This window comes from Salminus brasiliensis, chromosome 2 (assembly GCF_030463535.1).
Source record: "Salminus brasiliensis chromosome 2, fSalBra1.hap2, whole genome shotgun sequence".
Classification (NCBI taxonomy): domain Eukaryota; kingdom Metazoa; phylum Chordata; class Actinopteri; order Characiformes; family Bryconidae; genus Salminus; species Salminus brasiliensis.
Genome location: NC_132879.1, coordinates 18106673 through 18119097, shown reverse-complemented (window position 1 = coordinate 18119097; position 12425 = coordinate 18106673). Strand labels below are relative to the sequence as shown.

The 12425-nt window shown below is 41.5% G+C and overlaps 1 protein-coding gene across 1 annotated transcript in view; it reads left to right on the top strand.

Moving 5' to 3' along the window:
• The window catches only part of b4galnt4a (beta-1,4-N-acetyl-galactosaminyl transferase 4a), a 193731-nt gene that overhangs the window by 110345 nt on the left and 70961 nt on the right, over positions 1-12425 (top strand). The window contains exons 4-5 of the mRNA XM_072669148.1: positions 9686-9781; positions 11866-11956. Coding sequence (XP_072525249.1) covers positions 9686-9781; positions 11866-11956 — 187 coding nt within the window. The remainder of the gene's footprint in view (positions 1-9685; positions 9782-11865; positions 11957-12425) is intronic.

The following is a 12425-nucleotide window of genomic DNA, read 5'->3' as shown; positions in this document are numbered from 1 at the left end:
ACAGTGAGCACATCCCATCTCCCAGTTTCATTCCTCTTCTTTCTTTCATCCTTTTTCTTTTTCTTTTTTTTCTTTCTTTGTTTCTTTCTCTTTTGTCTTTCTTTTTGTCTTTCTTTTCTTTCTCTCTTTCTTTTTTCTTTTCTTTCTTTAGTTCTTCTTTCTTTTTTCTATCATTTCTTCGTTCTTTTTCGTTTTTTATTCTTTCTTGTCTTCCTTCTTTTTTCTTTCTCTCTTTCTTTCTTTTTTCTTTCTCCCCTTTCTATGTTTCTTCCTTTTTTCTTCTTTGTTTTCTATCTTTTCTCCTTTCTTTATTCTTTTTTTCTTTCTTTTGTTTCTTTCTTTTTTCTATCTTTTCTCCTCCTTTCTTGTCTTCCTCCTCCTCTGTCCTTTTATCCCTTTCTCTTTCTTTCTTTCTTTTTTTTATTGCAATCTTATTGTCCTTGTTTCTTTCTTCCTTTTGTTTTCTAGCTATTTTCTATCTTACACTTCTTTCTTTTTTATTTCCTCCTTTTCCCTTATTCTTTCTTCTTCCCATACTGTATTTATTCCCTTCCTCCCTCCTGGCTTTTTTTTCTTTCTGTCAGTGAACAAAGCCCGTCTCTCCTATTGAAAACCATTGTAAGTAAGCACCTCAGTCCATCAGACATGCATACAGTAAACCCCCTATTCCTATTCCTCTCAGAAGAGGAAGAGAATGTTTACCTCACAATCTAACCTCGAAATTAGAGCCCCTACATCCCTAATAATGATCACCTTTCTGTGGTGTTGTTTCACAAGGGCTTGCGTCTTTACTGTATTCCTCAGTACCCAGAGCACTCTGTCTGACTTCTTGTTATTGTTTTCTCTCCTCTGTTGCCTGCTTTTGTCCTTGAGATATAGCCTGTGACAGTAGTGAGGACGTTTTGACAGCCGCATTGACTGCTGACCCTACTAGCCCATGGGTGAACAGATGACCAGGCTAAGACTGGACTCACACACTTTTATTTATAGCAGAGAGTGATTGGCAAGTTAAAGCTCTGGAGGGGCTAGAGTGTGCTTTATCTGGACCATTAAACACAATCTCTCATTTAAAAAACTGTTCATCCCCATTCATACTGGGAAAAGATGAAAGAGAAGTTATTAATGTGCTCATTATTGTTTTTATTAATTCATCATGAAAATGCTGACAATGAGCTGTATTGGGGTGGAATTGATAGACTGATGAGTTTGTATGTAATGATGAATTAGATTTACTGTTATTTTCATTCTTTCTGTATTCCTTTCTGAATTCTACATTTCGTCCTTTTCCCTTTTTATTCTTTTGTTTGTTTTATCTTTCTGTCTTTCCTTCTTCCTTTTTCTTTTTTTCTTCTTTCTTTTCTCCTTTCTTTCTTTCTTTCTTTCTTTCTTTCTTTTTTCTTTCATTTTTTCTTTCTTTCTATCTTTCTGTTCTCATCTTTCTTTCTTTCTTTTTTCTTTCTTTCTATTTTCTCCTTATGTTACACTTTCTTTTTGTCTTTTTATTTTTTTCTTTTTTCTTTTTCTTTCTTTCTTTCTTTCTTTCTTTCTTTTTTTCTGTTCCTTCTTTCTCATTCATTTATTTATTTATTTTTCTTTCTTCCATGCCTTTATTTATTTTCCCCTTATTTTTATTCCTTACATATATTTCATTCCTTCTTCAGCCAGTTTTTCTTCCTTCTTTACATTCCTCCTTTATGTTTCTTATTTCTTGTCCTTTCTTCTTCCACCTTCTTATTTCTTTCCTTGTTCTTTTGTTGCTATTTTTGTCTGTATGTTTTAATTCTCTATCTGTCTTCTTTTTTCTTTCATTCACTCTTTAATTCATTTCTGTCTTTCGTTGTGTTCTTATTATCCTTTCTTTTTCCTTCTTCTCCTTCTTTCCTTATTCCATTCTTTATTTATTTCTGTTGGGCTGGGTGACAAAACAGGGTGAGTTTTTTTTTCTTCTTTCAGCTGCTTGCTAAAGACAGTCTAATGCCGCAGTTATCTACATTATACACCATTAGGCAATCAAGGTGAATGAGAGGTGTATTGCAGCTCTCTGCTGCGCTCTGATTACTGCGAGGTGAAAAGGTGACATGCAGAAGAGAGCTGAAATATTTGTCACCTGTCATACAGGCCTATCTACACCTGCACGTCATCTCCATTGTCTCATCTACACCAACACTTCATCTCCATGGTTTCATCCACACCGGCACTGTGTCTCCTTCATGGCGGTGTGTTGATGGCAGAGGGTTCTTGTTAAAATGCAGTCGTGGTTTGTCCCCAGGGAGCAGACGTGCATTAGATGCCCACAGATGTGTGATTGTCGAGCTCGTCACGTCACACACACCCCATCCCACAGGGATTATTGGTGACAAATGGTGCGATGACTTGTCATTCTGAAGAGTGGAGGCCCATTTGTCTATGTCACCTGGCAACCTGTTTTTAGAGAACGTGATTTCATCATGGCATGTGGGCGGTAATGCGTAGGACAGGTGGCTGATGTATCTGAGCTGTGGGGGAGCACTAATGCTATAGTCATGCTGCTGAGCTATAGGACTCAACACACATCCGTAATGGATGAGCGAAGTCAAGGTCATTTCAGCTTCTGTTTTTGGAGGGTATAATGATTCAGGATGTGTTTTTGATATTTTCTTTCCAGGTAGTCAAACTCTAAAATTGTCTTTCAAATTTGGATCATCAGTTATGCAACTGCTATCAGTTATTTTCCTCCATCACATGCAATGCTCCCAACACTGGGATGGTGAAGACAGACACATGCCTCCTCTAACACATGCACAGTCTGCCACCGCCTTGGTTTCCAAATTGCCACCACTGCAAAGTCATCCAGGTGACCAATGCAGGCCAGCAGACACCAGTCGTGGCCAGCATTGACACTGTAGTGATGTGGGAAGAAAGTACCCACCCACCCTAGAGAGAGCAAGGCCAGTTGTGCTCTTTTGGGGCCCCGGCTGCTAATGGTGATCCAAGAGCCTGTTACTGTAGCAAAGGGAAAACAAACTCCCTATTATTACCCATGATTTTGAAAGAAACTCTGCAGGAGCAGGTGTCTAAAAACTTTTGGACATATAGTGTGTGTAGAAATGTCTTATGCCAACTAAGATTCAGAAGAATGCCCCTAAAACAGCTTGGAAAGGATAGATTATTTCTATAACAGGCATCCGACTGCCAAAGCAACCCAGGAATTTCCCAAAGTTAAAAACTGGAAAATGAGTCTGCCTTTCATTTACATGTACATGACAGCTTCTTTTATATCAGCTACACATTGCCCTGTTTCCTCCTCTGTCCAAAAGATGTTGAAACCCTTGATCATCATCTTTCTAGTCATGTTTAGACTACTTTAGCTTCCTCCTCATTAGCATTTCTGGGAAAACCCTTAATTGACTGCAGTTTGTTGAACATTGAGCTGCTAGACTCCTTTCTCATACAGTATACTAATCACGCACCGTGCCCATTCTCTGCCAATTACACTGCCTACCTGTTACCCACTGGATTAAATTCATTAAAAAAAATTACAGCATGGCCTCGGCCCACATTATCCCTCTGAGCTTCTGCGGCCCTGCAGTCCTACACATCACACTCTCATGCTTACCAGTACTGATCTGCTGGTGGTACCTAAGACCAAACTGGCATCAATGTGGAGCTTGAGGCAACCTTAAGAATGAGAAAGGTACTGGATGTGTGTGGTAATGGTTGTGTGTGGTACCCTGCAATGAACTGGCACTCTGTCCAGGGGGTATTCCTGCCTTGCTCTCAGTGATTGCTGATAAGGCACCAGACTTATAGTCGGCCTTGGTAGGAATAACAGTAAAGTAGATGGTAAGATAGATTATAATTGTTGTTGTTGTTGTTGTTAATTAGTCTGTGGGAACTACAGACAGTGTCCCCATAGATACTATACCTTCAAATCACAGCTTCCAAACGGCATAATTGTATTGAGACCCATATAGAACAATTCTTCTGTTGAAATTATTAGGAATAAGAGCAATTTATGTCGTTTTGATTAGCTTCACTGTGATAGGTCTGAGATAATTGTAGCGAAAAGTTTTATTTTTACTGTATTTGACAACTAAACAATCTCTCTTACATAGTGGTTAAAGTGTGAGTAAACCCTTTAAACTTGTTTTTTATGTACAAACATTTTTCACACATGTTATTCTTAACTAAATTACGCTTTTACCAGTTCCTAACCAGGCCATTGCACCTTCCAACAGGTTGAAAATTCAGTTTTGCTGCTTCTATAACTCCTTGTCTTAATTAATGATGAAATATTTGAGTTTTTTCCCTCTATTAAGTAACATATGGAAGGTGGCGGCCTTTCATAGGTTGAAGCTCTCTGTGAAGCTGTGGTGACATACGATTGATATGATTGACTGTTTTCTATTAAGGGTATAAAGAAATATTGAAATGTTGGAAAAACATGATTGTATATATTGTCTTGCTTACGGTATCACAATATTGTGTCATAACCCCTGTTTCGTGATACGTAACAATATACCAGCTGTACTTTCTACCCTATTTCTGCTGAGAGGGCGGAAACCCTCAGATATAGAGGGTTGATCTGCTCTTTAAATACACATACAAACAAAAATGCAGTCAGAGAGAGGGTAGAGTCAAGTTGTGTTCTTAGATGACCGCACAGATTATCTAAAGTAGGGGTGGGCAACGGGGGCAGGAGGCCAGCACAGTTTGCTGATTTCCTTGCTCTTACAGACCTACTAAACCTGGCAATTAGCAGGTGAGTTGAGTCAAGTGTGCTTGAGCAGGAAAAGCACAAAACTGTGCAGGAATCCGGCTCTCCAGGACCAGAATTACCCACCCCTGCGCTTAAGGCTTTGCTCATTTCTCATGTGTGAGAATATCTGTTTTGTCCGTGTCCAAAATACTTTCATATGAATCAGTATGTCTGCACTAAAGCCATTAAATTCGTAGGTTACACTGGGTTTTTGTGTTCACCTCACGAAATGGGCAAACAGGACGATGTAGACAGTAAAACAGTCTTCCGTTTTCGTTAAGTGGTTTAACAAACCAGCTAACATGCAATCAAAACTACTAAGTAAGATAATTACCATCTAATCCCACCCCTCAACCGCCTCTCGCCTGTGTTGTATTTTGTAATCCGCAAGAAAAACAATATGCCCCCTGTTTTGAAACTGCACCAGTCTGCACTTCCAGTCTGCAATCTTTATGTTGGCTCAGACAGAGCAGGGACAGTACAGAGTGCAGGTCACACAGCCAGAGTCGCAGTGCTATTAGTTGGGGACTCAAAGTTCCCGTGTGTCAAAGTTCGCGTGTCAAAGTTCAGTTGAAACAAGTAAGTCTAGAAAAATGGCTAAAAAAAAAAGACAAAACAAAATCTCAATGCTACAAATTTTATTGATCTTAACTTATTTAAGATTTATGAGGCATTAAGCGATATCCCAGTATTATGCAGTCATGTACCTTCAAAACTGCGGAAACCCAAGTATGTTCAGTGGGTAATTCATGTGGGCTGACACTTTTTATTTTAAAGAGAACAACCTGCTCCAAATTTCTCAAGAGATTCCCTTTATAAATATGGATGCCTGCTTCCTTTTTCTTTTTGGTCTGTTATGATCATGCTTGTAGACACCTCCTACCAAAGTACTTCAGTGCATCACACCATATACACACACACATGCTACAGTTGAAGCACCATGAGGCTAAATATAGACCCTGCATCTGCTGAGAGAGAGGGAGTGTATGTGTGTGTGTGTGTGTCTGTGTGTGTGTGTGTGTGAATGTGTGTGTGCACAGTAGTGTATCTCCGAGTCCCCAGACAAATGGCTGAAGATGTTCTCTGAGAGCATTGCTCAACCTCCTTTACCCAAAATACCCACCTGGTAATGATGAAAGCACCAGGCAGACAGCAGCAGCAGACCACTGTACTGCGTTCATCACTGCAGTTCTGCAGCTGCTTATAGCATCAAAAAACATTCAGCCGGACTTGTTTTGTTAAGGCTATTTTAATACACACGACGCAAATCTGAAAGTATGAATGAACTTCAGGACTATTCTGTCTCTGTGGGCCACTAATCAGGGTGAGTCACTGGAGCACTTGTGTGTATGCATGTGTATTTATGGCTCAATGGTCAAAGCACTGGTTGATCACAGGGTTGTGAGTCCAATACTCAGGCTCACTTTTAAGCCATTGTTGGGCTCTTGAGCAAGGCTCTAAGCCCTCTTTGCTCCAGGACTGTCAAAGCATGACTGACTCTGCGCACTGACCCAGGCTTTCCAAGCTGGAACCCTCCAAAATCTCCTTATATCTTCTTAACCTTCAAAAAAAAAAGTTGATGATTTAATTCCATGTCAATTTGGAGCAGTTCTGCTGGTCTGTTCATCATGAAATTTGGACAAAATGTACCAAACAACTGCCAGATGCAAATTATGTCAAGAATGAAGATACAGGGTTTTTGCGTGACAGCCATGTAGTGACACACAGTGGTGGCATGCTGAGGGAGTGTGTGCTCTCTGTCACTCTGTGAGAGTGAGTATGCACGTGTGTGTGTGTGTGTGTGTGTGTGTGTGATTGGCCTACAGGTGGAATGACTTTGGTCTCTGCTCTGTGGGGACATTCGGGTCATTAGGAGCTTGCTTAGGGTCATTAGGAGCTGGCATGTCCTCAGAGCTTTCAGCTTTACAAAACAGCAACACACACTGTATCATTAGCCTGAGAGAGACTAAGCCATCCATAACCCCAGCCCAACCCTGCTGCCAGCCAGGTGGCCAATGAATCACCCGTGCCTGGGCTAGACTGAGGCAGAGAGGATAAGGAGAGATCATGTGTGTGCATGTGTGTGTGAGAGAGAGAATGTGTGTGAAAGAGAGAGAGAGGATTGCCGTGGATATGTTCTTTCCTCTAGATAAGGTGAAATGTATTGGGATGCTGTGCTCTGAAGGCCAGCTTGATGTTTCAGACGGAGGAGGACCTTTTGTAAAGACACAACACACACATACACACACACACACACACACACACACACACATACATACACAACCACTGCAGTAATCACAATATGTTAATCAGAATCAGAATAGTTGGGTTGTCTTGGCAGCAGCTCAGGGAAACTGTGAATAAAAAGACTACAGAAGTATAGTGATCTTTTTTCATGTAGGCATTTTGGATGCTTTAAAAGTGATTGTTTAGTTAATTTCATATTTCATATATATATATATATATATATATATATATATATATATATATATATATATATATATATATATATATATATATAACACACACGCATACTAGTGAACTAGAAGCAGTGAGCACACACACACCCAGAACGGTGGGCAGCCAACTTCAGCACCTGGGGAGCAGAAAGGGTAAAGAACCTTGCTCAGGGGCTCACCAGTGGCAGCTTGCCGAGCCTGGTTATAGCGTTTGGAAATACAGGTCCACTGGCAGTGGCATCCCAGCCTGCAGTACATTCTTGTCAGAAATATGTCCGGAAGGGTAAACTGAAGGACAGTTCCCTGCAGAGTGTTCTTTCAGAAACTGGTTGTAAAGAACTTCTAGAAGCAATTTGTTCCTGAAAGCAAAGGATTTCTCATTCACAAGCTGTGAATTCTCTGGGGGGCTTATATATATACGCACACACATTATATGGACAAAAAAGTATTACAATATATCATTACACCTACAGGAACTTTAATGACATCCCATTCTAAATCCATAGAAACTAATAAGAAGTTGGTACCCTTGTTGCGACTAAAACAGCTTCCACTCTTCTGGGATCTTTCTACAAGATTTTGGAGAGTGTCTGTGGGATGTTTTGCCCATTTATCCAGAAGAGCACTAGTGAGGTCAGACACTGCTGTTGGATGAGAGTGCCATGCAGACCATGCAGAAACAGAAAAGGGTCCTTCCCAAACAATTTCCACAAAGGTGAAAACACAGTTGTCCAAAATGTTTTAACATGCTGAAGCACTAAGATTTCCCTTTACTGGAGGTAAGGGCCTAGGCCAACCCCTGCAAAAAAAACAAAAACCATAGCATTATCCCTCCTCAACCAAACTTTACAGCTGGCACAATGCAGTCAGGCAGGTAACGTTCTCCTGGCATGTGCCAAACCCAAATGTATCACAAAATGTATGTATGTAGGCATGACCCCACATCCTGACATTGTAGGAAAATGTGGCAGTATGAGATTTGTAATCATATTGTGCAGAACCGGTAGGTGTACCTACACAAATAGCAACTTAATCATGTCTCCTCCTGTATGTTGGCAACATTAATTTCCCCTGACATTGGAATCCAGGGCTGGCACAGTGGTCCCTGGGGGGATGACATGTTAAAGATAAGACAGAAATAGAGCAAGAGACTTCAGCACTGCATACAGACACTTAATGTAGTGCAGAGAAGGCGAGAGATGCATGTGACTGCTGCTATGGACAGTGTGGCGTGTTGAAGAAGTGTGTGTCTGATTCTCTTTCATTGATTTCATTTGGGGGAGCTCAACGGGGAGCGAGAGGAATCAATGCCAAGTTATCAACAAAGAAAAACAATAACTCCCTATGACTGGCTTCCTCTGTTGGAGAGAATCAAGTCCCAGGGCAGGGGAGTGAACTGAAATGCTGTGAAATAAAATACATGAAGCTAAAGGCACAGTCAAGGTTACTGGATTTGGCTTAATTGACATTGGAAAGACATTAGACCACTCCATATGGATGCAGTTGCAGGCGCGCTAGCTAATGCTAATCAATTGTGACTCACTCTATCAATTGCAAAGGCTTCAAGCGCAGGGTGAAACGTCGAGCTGTGCACTGGGCCTGAAAAATTCACACTCCCCTCCGCAGCCTCTGGGCTCAGGCCGCTCTGCTGCTGTTTGCCACACTGTGTTTAGTTTGTTGGTGCTTTTGATAGTATGACTCCAGGCCCTGCTAAAGCCCATTGTAAATGCCACTCTTTCAGTAAACTCTTAAAAATAAAGATCCTTCAAATGGTACTTTGAGCAATTACATAGCAGAACCACTTTTTTCCATAAAGAACCATGTTTACACCAACTGAAGGTTCTTTAGACCTTTAAAAGGTTCTTCACACTCACAAATCTCTATTACAAACATGGTTCTCTATAGAGCCAAATGTGGTTCTTCTGTGGCATCACTTGAAGAACCATTTGTAGCCCCCTTTTTTTAGGAGTGCATGGTTTGGATGTGGATGTGGATGTGTGTGTGTGTAAATGTGTAACTCAGCATGTCAGTGGTTTTGAACTTTATGGGGACCCCCTGCCTTCCATAATTTCCACTGCTCTCTGCCCAAACACACCTGCTCCAGCTCACAAAGGGCTTAATAATTAGATGATACGCTAGATACTAGATACACTATAAAACATGCTCAGCAGGGGGTCCAGGACTGGAGTTAGGAACCACTGATGTATGGGAATGTCTTGTTTTATTCATGTGAAAGCTCTTCAGTGAGGAGAGTGCAGGTCCAGCAGCAGGTCAGCTGATGGTTAGCTAATCTCCCAGAACACAGATGAATAAGAAGCTACAAAGGCAGCCACTGTGCTTTTGTCTCTTACATTTGTCTCCACTCTCTATGCGACTGACCTGTCTCATACTGCTTTCAGACTGATACTGCAGAAGAATTTTGGTTCGCAGTGTTTTATTTCACTAAGAGGTATCTCTCCCTCTTCCTCTCCCTCTTTCTCTCACACAGTTTAAAGGTCAGGCTAACCTCCATGTTTTTGAAGACTGGTGTGGTTCATCTGTCGCTCAGCTCAGAAAGAACCTCCATTTCCCTCTCTTCCCTCATGTGAGTATAATTCTATTACAGGAGGCAAACTTGTTGATGTCCTCCTTGAGCCCCCCTGGCTACTATTAAGGGCCAGTAGTCAGGACAAAGCTTAATGAATGCTAATAAAACTATATATTTAGTGACATACTGAAATGACCTAAATCTACTAATACATTACCAATAGTTAATCTTCAGCCTGTGAGTGAGTCAATGTGTGAATGAATATGTGAGTGAGTATGTGAATGAGTGAGTGGGTGAGTGAGTGAATGTGGGTGAGTGGATAAATATGTGGGTGAGTGGATGAGTGGGTGAATATGTGGGTGAGTGGATGAGTGGGTGAACATGTGGGTGAGTGAGTGAATATGTGGATGATTGAGTGAATATGTGGATGAGTGAGTGAATATGTGGGTGAACATGTGGGTGAGTGAGTGAATATGTGGATGATTGAGTGAATATGTGGATGAGTGAGTGAATATGTGGGTGAACATGTGGGTGAGTAAGTGAATGTGGGTGAGTGGATGAATATGTGGGTGAGTGGATGAGTGGGTGAATATGTGGGTGAGTGAGTGAATGTGGGTGAGTGGATGAATATGCGGGCAGGTGAGTTTATATGCAGGTGAGTGGGTAAATATCTGGGTGAATATGTGGGTGAGTAGATGGGTGAGTGAATATGTGGATGAGTGAGTGAATATGTGGGTAAACATGTGGGTGAGTGAGTGAATGTGGGTGAGTGGGTGAATATGTGGGTGAGTGAGTGAATGTGGGTGAGTGGATGAATATGTGGGTGAGTGGATGAGTGGGTGAATATGTGGGTGAGTGGGTGAATATGTGGGTGAGTGAGTGAATGTGGGTGAGTGGATGAATATGTGGGTGAGTGGATGAGTGGGTGAATATGTGGGTGAGTGAGTGAATGTGGGTGAGTGGATGAATATGCGGGCAGGTGAGTTTATATGCAGGTGAGTGGGTAAATATCTGGGTGAATATGTGGGTGAGTAGATGAGTGAGTGAATATGTGGATGAGTGAGTGAATATGTGGGTGAACATGTGGGTGAGTGAGTGAATGTGGGTGAGTGGGTGAATATGTGGGTGAGTGAGTGAATGTGGGTGAGTGGATGAATATGTGGGTGAGTGGATGAGTGGGTGAATATGTGGGTGAGTGAGTGAATGTGGGTGAGTGGATGAATATGTGGATGAGTGGGTGAATATGTGGGTGAGTGAGTGAATGTGGGTGAGTGGATGAATATGCGGGCAGGTGAGTTTATATGCAGGTGAGTGGGTGAATATCTGGGTGAATATGTGGGTGAGTAGATGAGTGAGTGAATATTTGGATGAGTGAGTGAATATGTTGATGAGTGGATGAGTGGGTGAACATGTGGGTGAGTGAGTGAATATGTGGATGAGTGAGTGAATATATGGGTGAGTGGATGAGTGGGTGAACATGTGGGTGAGTGAGTGAATATGTGGATGATTGAGTGAATATGTGGATGATTGAGTGAATATGTGGATGAGTGAGTGAATATGTGGGTGAACATGTGGGTGAGTGAGTGAATGTGGGTGAGTGGATGAATATGCGGGCAGGTGAGTTTATATGCAGGTGAGTGGGTAAATATCTGGGTGAATATGTGGGTGAGTAGATGAGTGAGTGAATATGTGGATGAGTGAGTGAATATGTGGGTGAGTGGGTGAAAATGTGGGTGAGTAGATGAGTGAGTGAATATGTGGATGAGTGAGTGAATATGTGGATGAGTGAGTGAAAATGTGGGTGAGTGAGTGAATATGTGGGTGAGTGGGTGAATATGTGGGTGAGTGAGTGAATGTGGGTGAGTGGATGAGTAGGTGAATATGTGGGTGAGTGAGTGAATGTGGGTGAGTGGATGAGTAGGTGAATATGTGGGTGAGTGAGTGAATGTGGGTGAGTGGATGAATATGCGGGCAGGTAAGTTTATATGCAGGTGAGTGGGTGAATATATGGGTGAATATGTGGGTGAGTAAGTGCATGAATGAGAGTCATCTCTCTCTTTCTCTCCCCTCCACTTTCTTCTCCCTCGCTTTACCTGTGTGTGTTTATATCAGTCTCTTTTACGTCATGTTTGTCTCCCCAGACAAGAACTATAGTGAAAAAACTGGCTGTTGCTCCGAAATGGAAGAACTACGGCTTGAGAATCTTTGGCTACATTCATCCATATAAAGATGGTAATGATTTGACTACACTGCACACACTCTCACATACTCATTCATATAATCAGCTGTATAGATTGCTTACATCTGTGCTCCTATAGTGTGTAGTAAATCACTGCACATAAGTAAGTTATAGTTACTGAAACCAGGTGCTGTTCACAATGACAGAATCCCAGCTCTGTGCTCTCACACCTGCACAGTCTCAAGTGCGCGCACACACACACACACACACACACACACACACACACACACAAAAAAATGTATTGCTCTTATACCTGAAAACTCACACAAAGAGAAACTGGAGCATGAATAGAACGTCTCTCTTGCTCTGTCTATCATTCAATCATTTTATCTTTTCTTCTTTTGTTTCATTTATATTAGAAAGCCGCCTTTTACACAGTGTTTGTCAACATTTCAGACATGAATAGACCAAAAGAATTGGTCTCTACAGTCTCTACATGAGCATAAATGAAAGCTTTTAAAT